This window comes from Plasmodium knowlesi, assembly GCF_000006355.2.
Source record: "Plasmodium knowlesi strain H genome assembly, chromosome: 2".
Lineage (NCBI taxonomy): Eukaryota > Apicomplexa > Aconoidasida > Haemosporida > Plasmodiidae > Plasmodium > Plasmodium knowlesi.
The window spans coordinates 113158-131978 of record NC_011903.2 but is presented as its reverse complement, the minus strand read 5'-3'; the positions used below and the strand labels follow the sequence as shown (position 1 = coordinate 131978).

Below are 18821 nucleotides of genomic sequence, written 5' to 3'. Positions count from 1 at the left end.
CCCTGAACCCTGAACCCTGATCCCTGAACCCTGATCCCTGAACCCTAAAACCTAAAACATAAACCCTAAACCATAAACCCTAAACCGTAAACCCTGAACCGAAAACCCTGAACGCTAAACTCTGAAAACCTGAACCCTAAGCACTAAATCCTAAGCACTAAATCCTAAGCACTAAATCCTAAGCACTAAATCCTAAGCACTAAATTCTAAGCACTAAATCCTAAGCACTAAATCCTAAGCACTAAATCCTAAGCACTAAATCCTAAGCACTAAATCCTAAGCACTAAATTCTAAGCACTAAATTCTAAGCACTAAATCCTAAGCACTAAATCCTAAGCACTAAATTCTAAGCACTAAATCCTAAGCACTAAATCCTAAGCACTAAATCCTAAGCACTAAATCCTAAGCACTAAATCCTAAGCACTAAATCCTAAGCACTAAACCTTAAACCTAAACACATGAAACCATAGAACCTTAAACCCTGAAGCCTAAACCCATGAAAACATAGAGCCATGAACCCTGAACCTTGTACCGTGAACCTGAACCCTGAGAACCGGGAACCTTAAATTCGAAAACTTTTTTTTTTTTTATTTTACTTACTCTGCGATGGTGTATATTTTGAGAATGTAATAATAAGCATATATGTGGGTCTTTGTGAGAGTCGGGGGAGAGGACCAAGGGTGGATGAAATACCTTATTAGAAATAGTTTCAGGTACTATATAAAGGGGAATGTTTTTCACATGTATAATATTTTTTTTAAATGCGGGTAGAAAAGAATAAAGTGTATATATTTTTTTTTTGTTGTATCAATTTAAAGTAATTTTTTCTACAATTTTCATTTTTTTAGAAAGGAGAGGGGATGGGAAAAATTATATCGTTTTAAAAGGAAGGATGGAGGTGTAGTATCTTCTGTGGATAGAAGAGGGAATGTTTTTTTTTTTGTAGTAGGAAGAAAGTATTTTAATCTTTAAGGAAGGAAGGGGTAAAACGTACGTTCCAAAGGAGAAAGGGGAAAGAAGAAATAATCTCATCTTAGAGGAAGGTAAGGAGAAAAAGAAGGGAGGTAAAATAATCTTCTGTTAGAGGAAGGTAAGGATTAAGGAAGGGACAAAATAATATCTTCTTAAAGGAAGGTAGAAAGAAGTAATCTCTTCTTTTTTTTTTCTTTTAAGAAAAGCAGGAGAAGAAGTAATCTCTTCCTTTTTTTCACTTAAGGATAGAAAAATATGAGGAAGGAATGAAATAATCTTTCTTTTTTTTAAGGAATACGGAGGGATTTTTTTTTTTTTTTAAAAAAGAAAAAAGGACAGGGTTTTTAGCAAGGAAAGGGAGGTAAGGATTATCTTCTTAAAGAGTGATGGAAATAAATTTTTTAGGAAAGGGATAATAATATTTTTATGGATGGTGGGGAGGGAAATCATTATATCTTCTGAAGGGAGCATAATGATTTAGGGAAGGAAAATGTTGTTTCTTTTGTTTCTTGAGTAAAGGGAATGTATAAGGAAGTATAATAATAATATACTCCAATACATAAACAATTGCGAGAATGGCATCTAACACCATCCCAGGGGTAATACCACATACATAACGCTGAGCACAATGCAAATATTTTTTGCCATGTGTTCTTTCCTATGTATCTACATAATGACACGTATTGCTTGCTGTGTGTACATAGCGTTCTGTGTACCACATGTGTATATATATATGTATTATGCGCGAATTGTACCCTTCTGCAGGATAAGGAGGAGGCCGAATTACCGTCCAGGAGGGCGTACGCAGAGTTCAGCAGAAATATGAGTCCGGGTAGTTGTACGAAGAGAGGAAGTATGGCGCATACATTGGAACCCTATTCTTATATGAGCATATATAAGGAAAGAATTATAAATACACTTTGCTATGTAATGACGGTGCAGGAGAATGATGCGTCATCTTTTTATAGTGATCGTTGCGAATTTGCATATTATTATTTAGGTGATGCTATGGAGAAAACGGGAATTAATATATCCTATTTTCGGAATGCTATCTCCGTCATTCATTACTTATTGAAAGAATCGGGCAACAATCTTAATTGTAGAAATATATACCAGAATATTAATGAGGATGTATTCAAATATGGTAAGATCATTTTTGATTTGTCCATCGACTACGACACATTGAGCAGTCAATTGCAGAAGAGTGCCAATAAATGCAGGGGGAAATATTATGAATATTTGAAGTCAGTTGACGATGCATTCAAGTATATAAAGATCATTTGTAGTGATAATAGGGATGCATATTGTACCTATATTAACGGAATAAAGAAGAAGTACGAAGATGACGAAGACGACGAGTCCTCTAAATTAGAGTATAGTGAAGCAACTGTAACGGACCTAGCAGGAAATTCACCATCAGCAGCAACTGCCGTAACCGTAACGGTAAGTACGAAGCTCAACTTCAACCTGACCGGCCACAGCAGCGACTGTTAACTCCTCCTAGATCGGTTAACACACGCGCATGCGTGTACACAGAAATGGAGGAGGGTGAAATGAAGGAATGTATATGTATATGTATATACGTATGTATATATGTGTATGTACATATGAGTATGTACATATGTGTATGTATATATGTATGTATATGTATGTATGTATGGATGTATATGTACATATTCCTTATACTCCCCACATCTTTCCACACGCACACACGTAAGCAGATGAAGGATTTGAGTCAATTACCTTCACGTTCGACATATAAGAATTTAAATATCATGTGGAATACTTACAGTGGTCAAGATTCTTTGATTAGCATAAAGGAGGGATTAAGAACTATAATGGAGCAATATCTGAACAGTACAAAATGCTTGAACCGCATTTTAGGTACTTGGTATTATGTGAATGCAGGAATGAATAGTGGGGAAACTTCCTCCTATGCACAACGTTGTGAATATTTTTATTATTGGTTAGGAATATTAATATCTAAGCAACTAAAAACGGGCACCATCTTCTCGACTGTCTTGAATGCAATGTACCAGGAATTAGACAAATTAGAGGGTAGTAAAAAAACATGCCCCAAAATAACAACGGCAATTGCTTTTGACAAGACCCTATTTAAAAAAAGTAAAGTAATATTCGACTTTTTAAATGACTATAATTCCATGAAACAACAGGGCCTGGGGAATAAGGAGACCCGCTGTTCCAAGGCATATTCTGACTACTTAGATGATGTTCAAAATTATTATGGGGCAATAGAAAGTAGTTGTACACTTGAACAGAATAGTAATGACCCCTGTTGTAAATTGGTAAGTGGAAAAGTCGGGACTATGCAGAAACCTACTTCCCCGGAAATAGCACAACTAACATGTAGAAAAATAGAAGTGGCGTCAGAGGAAGGACGGGAGGTGGAAGAAACTACTGACTGTTTAGGTGATGATAATGAACTCTCAGTAGGTCCCTCCCCCTCTAGTGGAAGTGCCACCACCTCCATTCCTGCTACTGTTGGTGGTACCATTGCCACGATCGGATTACCAACCATCGGTTTCTTTTTATACAAAGTAAGTACATTATAATATATGTATATGTATACATACATACGTATATATACATACACACATATAAACATACATACGTATATATACATACACACATATAAACATACATACGTATATATACATACACACATATAAACATACATACATGTATATATATACATACATATACATATAAGTATATATTTATACATATATACATATACATATATATACATATATACATATATATACATATACATATACACACCACATATATACATATACATATATATATATACATACATGTATACATATGTATATGTTCTTCCCTTTTTCTTTTTCTTTTTTTTTTTTTTTTTTTCTTCTCAGTATACTGATGTATTTGATGGAATAAAAAAATCCCTCTTTGGTGGCAGTAATAATACAGGAGGAAGGAATAGGGGAAGAAGATCTACTGTTCGACATCAACACTTTGACGACACTTTCACAGGGAATGATTCTTCTACACTAGGAGATGACGGTTCCACCACCCTAGGTGGTGGTGGTGGTGGTTCGTCCACCTTAGGTGGTAGCTCCACCGATATTTCTACCATATATGATGATGATGGACGACGTCGACCATCAACCGGAAGAAGGGAAAGGGCCGGAACAAATAATAGAAGACCAGGAAATATACGTTACTATGCTACGTAACATTCCTTCACTCTTTTCCTTTCCTTTTCTTCTTTCCTTTTTCTTCCCTTTTTTTCTTCTCTTTCCCATTTCCTTCCTTTTCTTCCCTTCTCTTCTCTTTTCTTTCCTTTACTCTTCTTTTCTTTTTATTCCTTTTCTTTTTTTTCCTTTTTATTTTTTTATTAATTCTTAAACTTCTTTTTTCTGTATGTGTTGCATGACAGTGTTTATGTTCATGTGTAATCCATATAAGTAAAAGAGGAAAAAAAAAGAGAAAAATTTTTTTTTCTCCCGACTTTATTCTAACATGTTGGGGAATTTTTTCGTTCCTTATGATTCAAAGTGGTTTATTTATTCTGTTATAAATTTTTTGTCTTAATAATTTCCTTTTGCCTTAATATTTTTTCTTCTCTTTTTTTTTTCTTCTTCTCCTTTCTTACCAAAATTCACCGTTTGAGGAGTCTCCACGGTTTGCTTTAATTTAACCATTCGAATTAACAGATGGGAAAAAAAAAAAAAAATTAAATTAAAATGAACAAAATCACATCTCCAGTCTGTACAGAAAAAAATGGGTGTGGCTTTAAAGTACAAAGGCGGCCAACTTGTCTGTCCTCCTTGGGCCGTCAAAATATATATACAAAAGGCGCAGTCGAGTAAGAAGCCGGGGATCATTACACCAGTGTAGAGTTTCATCTGTGTACCACCTCACCGCGGCATCGCCACGCCATTCTTCACCCAGGAGAGTACCCATCCCTTGATAAGCTGCAGATTGCTTTCGTACTGTTCCATATCGTTATTCTCCAGTTCATCAAAAATGGACGGATCATTATAGGAGGTGAGGATGTCCTCCTTTATTACCTGAAATATTTCGCACTCGATATTATTTTTTATCTTCTCTTCGGAGTAGTTTCTTTTTTCCAGTCGTTCGTATAACTTGTTTGTCGAAGCGGTCAATAAAAAAATGTGGTCGATGAGTTCCTTCTCATCGAGGAAGTCTACATCGTGGAAATCTATTATGTATCCTCCATTTTCTAACTTCAGCTTCTCTAATTTTTCGTTTACCATGTCGCTACTGTAGATGCTTGCATCCAGTTGGTCATCAAATTCTTCGTAGAGCCTTTCCTCTTTTATAACTTTAGATAGATTCAGGTGCTTCATTTGGCTAGCAGACTCTGCCTGTTGGTTCTCCTTCAATTGTTTGTTGAGTATCTCAACCAGTTCCTCACACAGGGTGGTTTTGCCCACTCCGGGCACACCAGTCACGATAATGTTCGGCAGGCTCCTCATCAGTCCGAGGTGAGTAATATACCTTGGGGATAGCCTCTGTGGTGTTCGCCCTGCCGCCGCGCTGTCAATTCATGCCGAGCGAGCTACTTAAATTTCGCCGGGCTCGATTTTCCAAAACGGATTGAGAGAAAAACTTTGAACGATGTAAAAGGTTGGGATACCAAAGGGGAAAAAAAAAAAAAAAAAAAAAAAAAAAAAATACATATCCATATATATAAGAACGTTTCTACGATTGCGCAGCGGCTAACCTTTGTGGGTACCCTGCTTTAAAAATTAAAAGAAATTTGAGAAAATAGAAAAGAACGACATAACAACATGTGACACGATAAATTGCATGCGGACCTTTGTCGACGGCGAACAGTTGTGTACATTTTTTTTTTTTTAAAAAAAAAAAAAAAAAATGTCGACACGCTGGGTCTCGACACCGCAGGGCACATGTTCTCCAATGAAACGTAAGAGGACCAAACGGGTGTAAGGGAACTCCACTTCGTGAAAAGTTGGAGCGATGTTTAGTACACTTAGGCCCCTTTGACCATTTGGGAGACTGCGAAGATGGCAACCATTTTGTGCTCTTCACGCGTCGGAGAAGACATACTTTTGCTTTTCCTTCAAAATGGGATATCAGAATCAGTGCCTATGTGCACGTTGTAGGTGCTACTGGGTGGACCTGCCTCCCTCTCCGAGCCAAGATAGGCGTTCACATCTTTAGCGGGGGACAGGCGTCAGTCATTTTTAATTGATCCTTCAAGCTGCTAATTTGTTTCTCCTTCTGGCTAATGATAGTTGATGAGAGCTCGAAGAATTCCTGCACGATGGAAAAAGCAGAGTAGAAAGCGATGGATAAAGTGGTACAGATGAGTACACACGCGGCTACATGCATGGCTTCAAATATGGCTGGTCTCGGTGGTGCGCGAGTCACAAGGTCACCGAACCGAAATTACCTGTAGCTCCTCCTTCTCCTGCAGGAGTACTTTGTTTGTGTAAAATAGAAACAGGAAGTTTTTCGTCTTCTCGTCCTTTATCTGGAGGGGGAGCTCCTTTAGCAACTCGTTTGTTTGCAGGATGTTCCTCTGCAGTTCCTCGTCCATTTTGCTTTTCTGCGGCGCGACGAAATGGTTTGGAGAGGAGCCATGTTCTTAGCGCACACGCACGCCAAACATACACGTTTTGGCCGTCTATCATACAAAAATCTTCCACTCATGGAGCACACCATTTAGGCCATCACCGACGCCACGAGCGCTGCTCCTGATGGGCCCAATAAATTACCTTCTGGTACAGCCCGCGGAGTTCCGCCTCGGAAAAGGTACCCGCCCCAACTTCCTTGTTCGTGATGAGTCTCCTCTCGACACTTAGGATGACTGACTTTATCTTTTTCCTCTCGTCCAACACCTTCGTGGGGATGGGGTAAAGCAGGCAGTGAAGTTGGGGAGAGACTACAGCAAGCAACACGGAGTAGAATGGACCGAAATCGAAACCCCCCCCCGGAGAGCGTCTCCTCCACAAAAATGAGCCCCCATTACTTTGGTTAGTTCCTTTTTCCATTTGTCGAACACGTCGTCGTTCTCTTTATCCTCCGTGTTTTCCTGGGTGGGTGGGGGTAAGTGACGTGAAGTCCCGTGGTAAGGTGGTGTCAATGTGGTAGTAACGTGGTGGTCACGTGATGGTCACGTGGTGGTCACGTGGGAGAGGGGATGCTAGTACGCGCATAACCCGCGCATAACCCGCGCATAACCCTCGGAAATTGCCTGCAGTTGAATACACCACTCGCGCTAAACCTTGAGCTGCTCGTATTTCTTGCGCAGGTCATCGAGCTTCTTCTTTATCTCGACGTGGTTGGCGTCGCTGTTGTGCATCATGGCCTTGAACCCGTCTATCTGCCGCTTGTACTCCTCATTCAGGACGCGCAGGTTGTGGGAAATTTGCATGTACTCCTGAAGCTTTTCGTGGAACCTCTTGTTGTCGACGAATAGCTTCTCGTTGACGGCTCTCAAATCACTCAACTCTTGTTGATGTTTTGTTATTTCCTCATCGTGATGTAAGTGCATCTGTCCAGCGTTCCCAACAGGGTCATCCGCACCACGCATGTCTGCTACATCAGCCGCATCTGTTGCATCTATCACATCTGTCACATCTATCGCATCTGTCGCGCCTGTCACATCCGTCGCGTCTACACCCTCGCCCATTCGGAGGCGTTGGTTCTCTCGCTTCAACGTGGAGATAATGTTCAAGAGCTCCTCTCTGGAGCAGTTCCGTTCGTACTCTTTCAGTTGGTCGTAGTAGTCGAAGTTGGTGGACGTGGAACTGATGTAGTCATTCATCTTCCCCTTCTCATGTAACTGTTCTTTTAAGAATTCGATTTCACTTTTGAGTTTTTCGATGACGTCGATGTACATGGTGAGGTGTTGCTTCACCACGACCACGTTAGATGTCACGACATTTTTTATGTTCTTCGCTCTATTGGCATACTTGAGAGTGTTGTGTGTGTCTTCATAGGATAGATGGGAGGGGCTCACATTGGCTATCATGACGGTTTTGCAGTTTCCTCCTAGAGAGTCCTTCAGTAAGCGAGTAAGCTTACTGTCTCTAAAAGGTATAAAATTAGATTTGCTTGTTCCTTTGCTTCTGGACACTAGTGCATTGATTACATTCCCTAAGGCTAGAAGTGATCTGTTAATATTAGCTCCTTCCAAGAGTCTCATCCCTTTGTTATTTGTTTGGCTTGCTCTTTCACTTCCTGCTAAATCGATGACACATAACTTTCCCCTTTTCGTTTGTTGGTAGATCCCTTGTCCCTTTTCTGTTTCCTCTACGATTACTTGTAAAACTCCATGACTTCTAGAACTTGTTTTGTTTGCATCTGTGGGTTCTTGGGTTCTATTTTTATTCCCCGTATGTATTAGTTCCATAATTTCTTCCACAGATGTAGTACAGACCTCGAAAATGTTTGACACGGTAACTCCTTTAATGGGATCTTCTCTTACATCTAGGTACTCATCAGACGGATTCAGCAGATCGCATATATTTTCATTGTAAATCTCAATGAAAGAACACTTGACTTTGTACTCATTCATTACTTCCATCTTTTTGATTCTATCAAATAAGTCTCTCAGAATCATGTTCATGATTCCGGGTTCATTCTTATGTCCTATAATAGTATGCGTTTTTCCTGCGCCTGTTGCTCCATAAGCAAAGACTGTGGAATTATACCCTGCGATCACTGCATCTATCAAACACTTAACGCTGTTCTTGTATACATCTTCTTGGGAACTAGTCTCATCGAAGACGTAATCGAAGACATACTTTTTTTCTCGGCTTCTATTTTGTCTCAGTACATTATCTGAATTATCTGAAGGATCTAGAAGCACTATCATTTTATTGTCTAATATTTTTATTACATTTTTTGCGCCTTCGTTCTTTTCGCTAGCACTCATTGGTCTGCACCTGATAACCACGTTCATGTTGTACGTTACATCCTTTTCTGTAGAGCCGCCTTTTTCATTTTTATTGGTCTGTTTTGTTGCACATGTGGGGATGGTTTGGTGTGTTGGGGACCCAGCATTTGGATGTGATACGTTGGAGACCGCCCCATGGTTTGCAGATGTGACGGAGGATGTATTGGTACTAATAACTGCAGAGGTCGGAGTTGTGGTAGCTTTTCCCTCTGGTTTGACCCCACCAGCACTGCCACATCCGTCGCTGTTCCGCTTCATCATCTTTGGTGTCTTCGCCGTCTCGTTTGGTGCTTTACTTTTTAGCTTTACAATTTTTGGTGCACTCACTATGGTTTTGTTGGAAGTACCCCTGGCAACGTTTCTGGGAGATTTGATTTTGGGCATCGTGCTCTGGCTTTTGCTGAACTCCACTTTGACGGGATCCACTTTAACAGGTTCCACTTTGACAGGTTCCATTTTGACAGGTTCCATTTTGACAGGTTCCATTTTGACAGGTTCCATTTTGACGGGATCTTCCTCCTCCTTGGCGAACAGATGACCTTGCAGATTGTTAGCTTTCCCGAGGTTTAGTTTGGTCAGCTTCGCCCTAGGGGAAGGCACACGTAGCGGAGCCGCCTTGGGTGAGGCCACACTTGGGGGGATCACTTTGGGGGAGGCGATGCTTAACGGAACTTCCTTGGGGGAACCTGCGATGTCCAGGTTTATATGCCTCGATTGAACAACCGTGTAGTCCATTGTGGGGAAGAACTCGTTAGAGGAGTTCCATTTTTCCATGTCGATCGTCTCGTATGAAAGGTTTGGTGTGGTGGGAGAGCTGACCCCTCCGGTAAACGCTCGGTATGCCCCATCCGCCTCTAACCGTATAGTGTCCATCATGGCAGAACCCATCACAGTAGGACCCATGGTGGCCCTACTGAGGTGCATTAAATTATTTTCAATATCACAGAAGCTCCTCTTCATTTGTTCCCACTGATTCGATGAAATACCATTGGAGTCCTTCTTTGACAGATGTAAGGGACTGATTTCACCCATGGAGTATTTGTTTCCTGGAGTATCCTTCTCACGTTGTTCTTTCCACTGCTCTTCCATGTCGTTGAGTGTGTCTTGTCTTTCCCTTTCGTCAGCACAGCTAGTTTGGTTTTTGCAATCGTTGTAGATGTTTTGATAAATGTTGACAGCGGTGTCTGCTTCTTTCCCTGTTGGTAAGTCATGCATTTGTTTCTGTTGAACTTCCTTTGATATAGGTCCACTAGGGGGAAGTTCTTCATAGAACCCACTGAGGGATTCTAAATTTTTAGTAGATGCAAGTTCTGAATACATTTTGGAGAGGTTCTGTTGAAAGAGCGTATCACTGGTGGACGATATGGACTGCATGGAGTGGTTGAATTGTCTTATGTTTCGCATAAGTTCGTTCACTGCGTTCATTTTTGCGTCGTTCGCAGAGCATTCCCTTGTGTGCTGATTGGTGGTGTGGTTCCCCTCTCCCTTATAAACCGGGGACAACATCTTCTCGTCGTAACACTGCGGGGAGCCCTCCCCCTCAGGGCCATTAGGGAAGGACTCTCCACCCATTCCGCTGGCGCTGCTGATGCATATTTTGACTACTCCACTATTTTTTTGTTCACCGTGGGGAGGTCGGTCAAGGGTGGGATCTGAGTAGCTACTAAAGTGGGGAGCAGCTAGGTTGTTTGACAGGGCAAGGTTGTCCTGTCCATTAGGACTGCAGACCATAGGGTCGGAACCCCTTTCATCCGCCCCACCGTAACATTCCCTTGCGGACCCATCCGATGAGGAAAAGTACTCACCCGGTAGTTCCTCCTTATCGTTGTCATTTTCCGTCGTTCGGTTAGATATGCACACATCCTCTTGTGCCTCTTTCGACGAGGAAGCGAAGCAGATGTTTTTGGCTGTGCTACTCGTCTCGCCCATTTCTGCCTGGACCCATTTGTACTCATCCATAGAGTCGGATCTCTTCTCATGTTCACCGTTATTCATTGTTATTCATTGTTATTAATTTTTTTTTTTTTTTTTTTTTTTTTCTTGTCTTGAGCTGAAAATGGGTTCATACTAGGGGGTAAGGAGAATAGACATATGACTGGAGAGTTGAGAGAAGGAGTGAAAGGGCTTGCGGTGAAGATAATACTGGAAATGTGGGAATCTATAATCCCGTCTGGATTAGATTTCCCGCGTAGGTGGATTTGTGGTGTTTACCCTGAGGGGATCAGCTCACTACTTTGTTCCAGCGCGCTCAAAGGTACGCTTCCCCCTGCGAAGGTACTCTGCAAACATGGGAAGTCCTGCTAACCGTTTCGATTTAACGAGGTGAGTCTACCCGTGTTAGCCTTAGGGGAGAGAAAAAGGGAGGAACAGGCGGAAAGATAACTTACCCTTCCATATGCTCACTCTTGCACATTTCGCGCATTAACACTTTAATAAGGTGAGAGAGTGTCATTGGTGCGTGCATAAGTTTGACGCGTTCCTTTTTTCTTCTCATTCGTCTTTCCTCTTTTTTTTTTTTTTTTTTTTTTTCTCGTGTTCGCAAAAAGCACACTACGCATAAAAATTGCACACTGCTTGTGTTTATATTTTCTCCATTAAAAAAAAAAAAAAGAGCAAAAAAAAAAAAAAAAAAAAAAAGAAAAAGTACACTTTCCCCATTTAACTAGAATAGTCCATACGTTTGCGTTTTGAGACGAAGTGGAAAATCCCAAGCTGCTTCCCCCCCTTGGAAGATAAGTAAATCTTGCTCTGTGTATTTAAAGAGGTGTGTCATACTTTCTAGTCGGCTAAGGGGATTCTCTTCAAGGAGGTGACGAACAAATCAACAGTGAGGTGAGACAGATGAGCAGAACGCCATGAGCACCCATCATACACATAAGTGATAAACAGTAGGGAGAGGTTCATAAGAGACATCCAGAGAAAAGACCAAAAGAACACCCCCCCGGGTTGATTCTAATTCGAAGTGATAAGATTCCCCACCCTTGGATTGAGAAGGCGGAAGGGGTTGTTAAAAAGAGTATCCAAATGCTCTACCATCACGGTCATCACTCTTGTGGTGGTCCCATTCTGTGCGTGCCTCCCATCGCTTGATTCTAATCGGACCTACATGAACATATTTGAAATTCTTACACTTTCTTAAATGTCCCCGTACGAAGTGGATAGTTTGCTAAGTTGACAAAAAAAAAAGAAAAAAGAAAAAACGCTTTTTCTTTTAAATGCAAACCGGGAGAATGAAATGCATCTGAGGAAGGACCCTTGGGGGGACCTCCCGTTTGGTGGATAGCAACGGCTAAGCACAGTTGGGGTGACAGGGAGAAATATGCCTCACTCTGCTTTAAGTTAAAGGAGGAAAAGGATTAAAGAGAGGAAGGGTTCTTCCCTTGGGGGGGGAGGTCTAATAATGGGGCGTAAATAAATGTAGCCTGGAAGAAAACTAAGGCCCCGTTTTTTTTTTTTTTTTTTTTTTTTTTTTTTGCATTCCACTGTGTGGGAGCTTGGCCTATTCTTCCGCTCGTCTTCTCAATCGATCGCTTGTTCTCCCTTTTGGTTTGGCTCAACCAGCTACTTCCGCTGCAGGGCATCCCTGTACTTTTCTAGCTCTTCAAACCGCAGGTCTTTTATACGTAGTACCTGTCCAAAACTATGTGCGTGGGTGGATGGGAGAAGTAGTTTAGTGAATGTGTGAGGTGTGACAAAGAAACGGGGGGGAATATACACCCCACTAGTGGTAACACAGCCGAGCGAAGGGTTAACGTATGGCAAAGTAACCATCAGTTCGGAATTAATCGTAAGGGGTGTGTATATAGAGGACAGATGACAGGTCGAACAAGCGAATATCCACACTTTTTACGATTCCTTGTTTTTCTGTACGATATGATTTTCTGTCATACGTAGAGATAATATATACACACGAGTTGGATATGTTCTCCATGTCGCTGTTCATTTGTGGGTTTTCCTTTTCCTTTTTTTTTTTTTGGGGGGGAGTACCTCTGCAAGGGGCACTGGGGTTGCATGGTGAGGCCGTGAAAGTGCCTCCACATTTTGGGGCAGACGTCTTCCATTTTTTCGATGTGGTTCATGGTTACTTTGTTCTGTTAAGGTGGGGAGGGGAAAAAGCACACACACGCATATATACATACGTACATACATATACATATATACATACGTATATACATATGTATATATACATACGTATATATATGTACATATGCTCTGCCGCCATTGATGGGCTGCCTCTCCATAGGCGAGCTGAAGAGCGCAAAGAGAATTACCTTGCAGAGATAGCAAACTTTGGTGTTCTTGTACTTTACGACGTACTGATTCATGAAGAGCTCAAATGTGTTGCAGCCCTTTCCCATCTTCACAATTCTGATTCCCTCCAGGTTTAGCTGGCTCCTCGGGCACACCGCGGGGTTGAACAGAACATCAGGCTTGACGGGCGCTGTGTTTGACAGGGTGCTATGTTTCACAGGGCATCGCCGTTACTCCTAAGTAATCTGGCCCAAGGGGGAGGGTGTATCTCCCAAATTGGTTAATTGTAGTGAGTAACATGCCAAGAGGAGTGCCAATTAAACGTGGAGAAGTGTTCCGCATTGTTCAGAACACACCTTGTGCGGGGAGAAGCGACCCATGGTAATTAACACGCACTGGTGAATTTTTTTCCTTGTTTTTTTCCTTGTTTTTTTTTTTTTTTTTTTTTTTTTTTTTTTTTTTTTTTTTTTTTTTTTTTTTGCTGCACTTCCGTGTAGCTGATCATCCCATCATGACAATGTCACCTGTGCTATGACGCGAAGGTAACTGTTCTCATCCCTTCGCGAAGAAAAGTAACTACATACCGCTTACCGATGAAGGTGGCGGAGGAATGGCAGAAGAATAAAATTACACAGTGCCAGTTGGAGGGGGGTATATATTCGAATTAAATCCCCTTTTGGGGGGGGACTCTCTTTAAGAGGTACACTGACTAAATGGAGGGACAAGGCGGTAAGCGCGAAAAAAGGAGTGGTCGCCAAAAGTGGGAAAGGAAAAGGGGTTAAAGGGGGTAGAAGTTGTAAAAAGCGGTTAAAATGGTTAATGGCCGACAACCATATCAACCGAGACACAGCCTAGTTCCCCTGGAAGACGCAAAAGTGGAGGGGCTGAAGAACGGCATTGCATCGCTCCTCGATGTTCTTGTAATAGCCCTTGGTCTTGACGTACTTCCCCGTGAAATAAATCTTCTTATCTTTGTTGATGTTGCGATCCATGTAAATCTTTTCTTCTTTGATGAGGTCGGCGATGGTGAGGGCAGCATCTCCCGTGTTGTGTAAAATTTTGGTCTTCAAAATGTTCTGCTCATTTTTGAAGTTCTTGGCCCCCGATACAAGTGCGAATGCATTTGCGCCTCCTCCTTTTGCCTGTTTATCCGTTGAACCCGTTTTTGCATCTAACTTTCCAGAAGTAAAACCCACACCACCATCTTCAGCTAGCTCATTTGGAAAATAAATAGAAAATGCCTTCTGATACCCCTTCTGCTGTGCAATTAAAATTATATCAGTCAGAGATTTGTCAAAGTTGGGAGAATAGTTAACTTCGAACTTTCCTTTGTTTGTCTTGGAGGAGGAAGCCTTAATAATATGCATCTGGTTCGGTTGTTTTTTCTTGTCAGAATAGTAAACTGACTGGTTGTTAATCCACTTCTTCAATTGATTTAATTTTTCGCAGACGGTGTTGTTGAGGAGGTTATCCAAGGTTTGGAAGTGAAAGGTGTTGGCGTGAGGGGTGAGCATCGTCGAGGTGGCCATGGGGGGCTTGCCTATCTGGTGGAATTGCCTGTAGCCTGTTTCCTTCTTCTCGGCGTAGAGGAGGAAGTCGTCCACGTACGGGTCGAAGACGTACACCTTGTCGGCCTCGCCCAGGGAGCTTCTGTTACCACCAACATGATTACCACTGGCATTGTTCATACGGACATGATTACCGTCTACATGGTTACCACTGGCATTGTTCATGCCAACATGGTTACCACCGGTAGGGTTACCCCCTGCTGGTGCCCCCCGAAAGGGCTGATTACCTCTGTGCGGACCAAAATGAAAAGGTCCCAGTGATGAAGACGACATAGACACGTTAGTGAATGAAATATTAAAAAGTGTCATCACGTGAAGCAACTTCAAGCAGAACAACTTCAATTTGTTAACGTTATTAAAATGGTATGGAACAAGGGAATACTTGGGGGCATCCAAGTCGTTGAAATAGCTAGCCGTTCCCCACAGGTGGACATTTCTGTAGAAGAATTCATTCATGTAGAAGAAGGAGAAAATATAATTGATGGTTTCAAAGAAGAACTGTTTGGAGTAGATATACTTATAAGTTATGGCTCCGAATTTTTCATTTAAAAAGTTTTCCTTGATCTGTTTCACGCTTAGTTGTTTCGTACGGTTATAGTTACTGTGGCTGTTATGAACGAGAATATACTGGACATGCGAATTAATATTCAGATGAATAATGAGGATGAAAAGGTAGACAGCGTAAAACAACATCTTGTGCATGGAGTAATTGAAATTTTGTTTCTGCCTATATTCCATATTATCACAGAAAGAGAGGAAATCCAAAGAGTAACTCAACTTACAAAAATCGAAATCGTTGAAAGGTATATTCATGAGGTTGTCGTACACGTAGTAATAGGTTTGAAGGTAGTTGTATTCATTCGACAAATTAAGGTGGAAGAATTGGTAACACTCCTGTAGCAACTGTTTGATCATTTTTTTATTTTTGTTCTTCACATATATCATGTTAAGAAGCTCCATGTAGTTGTTGTTTGCGTCTTTGTAGAAGAGGTATGCGTTGAGTAGGTCCATGGTGATTACTACCTTGCGTCTCTGCTTGTGTGTCCTTTGACCGATAACAGACGCGCTGCCATTCGTACCCCCATTGGAAGTGCTCCCGCCCCCGATGCTGAGGAAACACACCGTATTTAGAATAGCCCGAATATCCCCCTTGCAAATCTCCACCAACTTGCTAACCGTATCGTTGCCTATGCTGATGCCCTCCCGATCACAGATAAAATGGATGCGCCCCTTCAACGTTTCGTAATTGACACTATCCACCACAACGACTTTACTTATCTTTCGGAGTTCCTTTAAACTCTTGTGATAAATATCGTTGCAGATACAAATTATTGGTCTCTTGATGATGCTCCTATTTCTCCTGTCCTTCTTCGTTAGAAACTTCATAACCGCTTCTATGTTTTGTTGCGTGCTCGTCATGCCGTCAATTTCATCTATGATGCACATGTTTGGTTTAGAACCTATGGAGTTGTTACACACGATGGATTCTAGTAGTGGGATCAGCGTTTCCTTATTCCTGTCATCACTTCCATTAATTTCAATTACGTTGAATTTAAAATGGTTCGCTATCACGTATGCTAAAGTTGTTTTCCCCTTTCCTGCTGACCCACCCAGAAGTAAGATTCGTTGAAATTCGCTACTTTTCTTGTTTTCCTCTTCCTCGTTCTTATCATTTCCCTGTGTGGATGCCATGTTCGCTGACCCTTTGGCTATTCGCTCGGTCCACTGCTTCATCCACAGGAGAACTTCCCTGTTGATTGTTTCGTCTGTCAAAAGTTCGGAGAAATATTTTGCCCTGTACTTTTCCACAAAACTGATAGACGTTTGTGGCCTCACCGTTTTTCCCATTGTTTCCTCATCTTGGTAGACTCCCCCCAATTCCGTTGGCTTATTTTCTCTGTTCTCCTTCCGCTTCTGGTCCTCCTCTTTAATTTCCTTTAGAACCTTTTCCAGCGTTATTCTGAACTCTTCCTTGTTTCGTTTGAGGAAGGAAGTGGTCATCCAGGTTCCACCACCTTGTTGTTGTTCCTGCGTATCATCCCCCAGATTTGGCATGTAGTTTCTTCCTACATGCTTTCCCTGACAACCCAACTTCTTCACATACACAGGAGGGTAAATGTCATTGCAGTCGTAAATCTTAAGGTATTCATCGATGTCTTCATTGGTGCTAGCTAATTTGGCACATTCCGTCCTGCATCTAGATTCCAGTTGTTCTGCCTTAAAAAATATATCGTCCGAAGTTAAGTTGTTCTTATAAACATACTCCCTGACAAAACGGTAGTCATTGAAAATATAGTAGTTCTGGAATTCTCTATTAAAGGGCGATCCTGTGATTGAATTTATGAGTGTGGTCTGTTGCTCAAGGTTGGCCTTGGCTGCTAAACTTGCGTTTTTTTCCAGATGCTCGTTTTTTTTTTTTTTTTTTTTTTTATTTAACAACAATTCATACTCATCGTAGATATCAAATTTTCGCTTGTTGTCACCGGCACCCTTGGTCTCCTTTTCGATTTCTTCAATGAGGGCATTGTCCAGCCCGTTCAGCTCGTCGATGCCGCTGAATCCGAAGTTCATGTTCGACGCTCAGGGGGAGGGGGGAGAATATAATTGAAGGGGATAAACCGCCTACTCGTGGACAACTCTTTTGGCAGGCCCTTCCCAATTTGCTCCTCTCCTTTGCTTCTTCACTTGGTCGCTTTTTTATCACTTGTTCAGAAAAGCAAAAAGAGGGAAGGCACATGTCACAAGGCGTGAACGCTACGATAGATATTGTGTTCACATCGCAGGGGCGACCTACTACCTAGATATATTTATTTCTCAAAAATATGCTCTCCAGTTTAGCTGCCCCCTGCGGACACGAACCAGTATTGATGCAGATGTGGGCCGTACACACCTTCGATGTGTTCTTATTTGTCTTTCCCCAGGGGTGAAATTCATATGGGAGAAAGTTGCATGTACGTTAGGTAAGCGGCGGGGATCACACGCACGGCAAAAAATAAAAAAAAATGCCTCTACTAAAAGGCACTTTGAATTTTATTCCCCTTTTTGCGGTTCCGCTCTCCAATTTTTGGAGCGCCGAAGGCATATTCGCCCAATACGCCCTTGTTCGCATCATATAAATATGCCCTCATCATATTTGCTTTTTTTTTTTTTTTTTTTTTTTTTTTTTTTTTTTTTTTGCTAAGGCATACACAAATGTGCACGTGTGCATCGCGCAAAAAAAAAATTAAGGCGGCCTTTAAGTCCCCCCCAACACCCCCATTGGGAATTACTAAACCTACCTATCATTTTGTTACACTCGCAAAAAAAAAAAAAAAAAAAAGGAGTTGCTTCTTTCGGCTGAACATCCCATCTTGGGAGTATGCATCCCCTTGGTACAAGCCACTATTCCTAGTGAAGGGCAAATGGACGTGTCGTGTTGGATAGGCAGTGTCCTTCTGCACGCAGTTGTGGAAGATTCGTTTCGTACAAGGGGGCGCGCTCATTGGGGTTTCAAGCGGTAAAGAAGGAACAACTGGAGGGTGATCAACCGGAATGAGCATTTATACAAACCCCCCTACGTACGCACGTGTATGTACACCTATGTAATAACCCGGGGGAGGGAAAAAAGGAAGCTTCCCCGTGGCCTATTTCCGCAGTGCCACTTTTTTAACCATGTGAGACAGTTCACCTGACCACTTGTCCATTTTAAGTAATTCGAAAGGGATGATCCAAGTCAGTGGTTACGTGAAGTGGTCGAAAAGAAAGGTAACTACTTAATATCCTCAGGTCGTTACCCAAACGTCAAGGTGATACATGATATGGTTGCAACTTACATGGAGACGCAAGGCAAACTCAACTGTTCGATAGGTCTCCATGGGGAGGCAACTCCAAATAGCGCCATTCTGCGCAAAAAAAAAAAAAAAAAAAAAAAAACAGCTAATAATGTATCGTGACTTTACCCAGCTGATACTTTCCAACTGAACAGACTTAATTACAACGTTTTGGGTAAACGGCAGGGGTGTCAGGACAAAACGTTGCATGCTTTCTTTTTTTTTTTTTTCAATCGGAGAGGCATAGGTTTTTTTTTTTCTTTTTAATTTTTTACC

The 18821-nt window shown here is 41.6% G+C and overlaps 5 protein-coding genes across 5 annotated transcripts; 1 reads left to right on the top strand and 4 right to left on the bottom strand.

Annotated features, from left to right (window-relative positions):
- Positions 1–1547: 1547 nt before the first annotated feature.
- Positions 1548–4199, top strand: PKNH_0202700 (KIR protein; the record flags this gene model as incomplete). The annotated part of the gene is made up of 4 exons (XM_039113779.1): positions 1548–1571; positions 1738–2415; positions 2694–3530; positions 3876–4199. 4 exons carry the CDS (start codon positions 1548–1550, stop codon positions 4197–4199), a joined length of 1863 nt encoding a protein of 620 aa, XP_038969397.1.
- A 684-nt stretch (positions 4200–4883) lies between these two features.
- Positions 4884–5465, bottom strand: PKNH_0202600 (uncharacterized protein; the record flags this gene model as incomplete). Its single annotated transcript, XM_002257660.1, has 1 exon — positions 4884–5465. The coding sequence occupies one exon, from the start codon at positions 5463–5465 to the stop codon at positions 4884–4886; it is 582 nt and encodes a 193-aa protein (XP_002257696.1).
- A 697-nt stretch (positions 5466–6162) lies between these two features.
- Positions 6163–10912, bottom strand: PKNH_0202500 (kinesin-8B, putative; the record flags this gene model as incomplete). Its single annotated transcript, XM_002257659.1, has 5 exons — positions 6163–6270; positions 6407–6562; positions 6732–6854; positions 6986–7048; positions 7241–10912. 5 exons carry the CDS (start codon positions 10910–10912, stop codon positions 6163–6165), a joined length of 4122 nt encoding a protein of 1373 aa, XP_002257695.1.
- Positions 10913–12478: 1566 nt separating this feature from the next.
- On the bottom strand, positions 12479–13275 carry PKNH_0202400 (conserved protein, unknown function; the record flags this gene model as incomplete). The annotated part of the gene is made up of 3 exons (XM_002257658.2): positions 12479–12557; positions 12905–13008; positions 13189–13275. 3 exons carry the CDS (start codon positions 13273–13275, stop codon positions 12479–12481), a joined length of 270 nt encoding a protein of 89 aa, XP_002257694.2.
- A 744-nt stretch (positions 13276–14019) lies between these two features.
- PKNH_0202300 (P-loop containing nucleoside triphosphate hydrolase, putative) lies at positions 14020–17307 on the bottom strand (the record flags this gene model as incomplete). Its single annotated transcript, XM_002257657.1, has 1 exon — positions 14020–17307. The coding sequence occupies one exon, from the start codon at positions 17305–17307 to the stop codon at positions 14020–14022; it is 3288 nt and encodes a 1095-aa protein (XP_002257693.1).
- Between the last annotated feature and the right edge of the window lie 1514 nt (positions 17308–18821).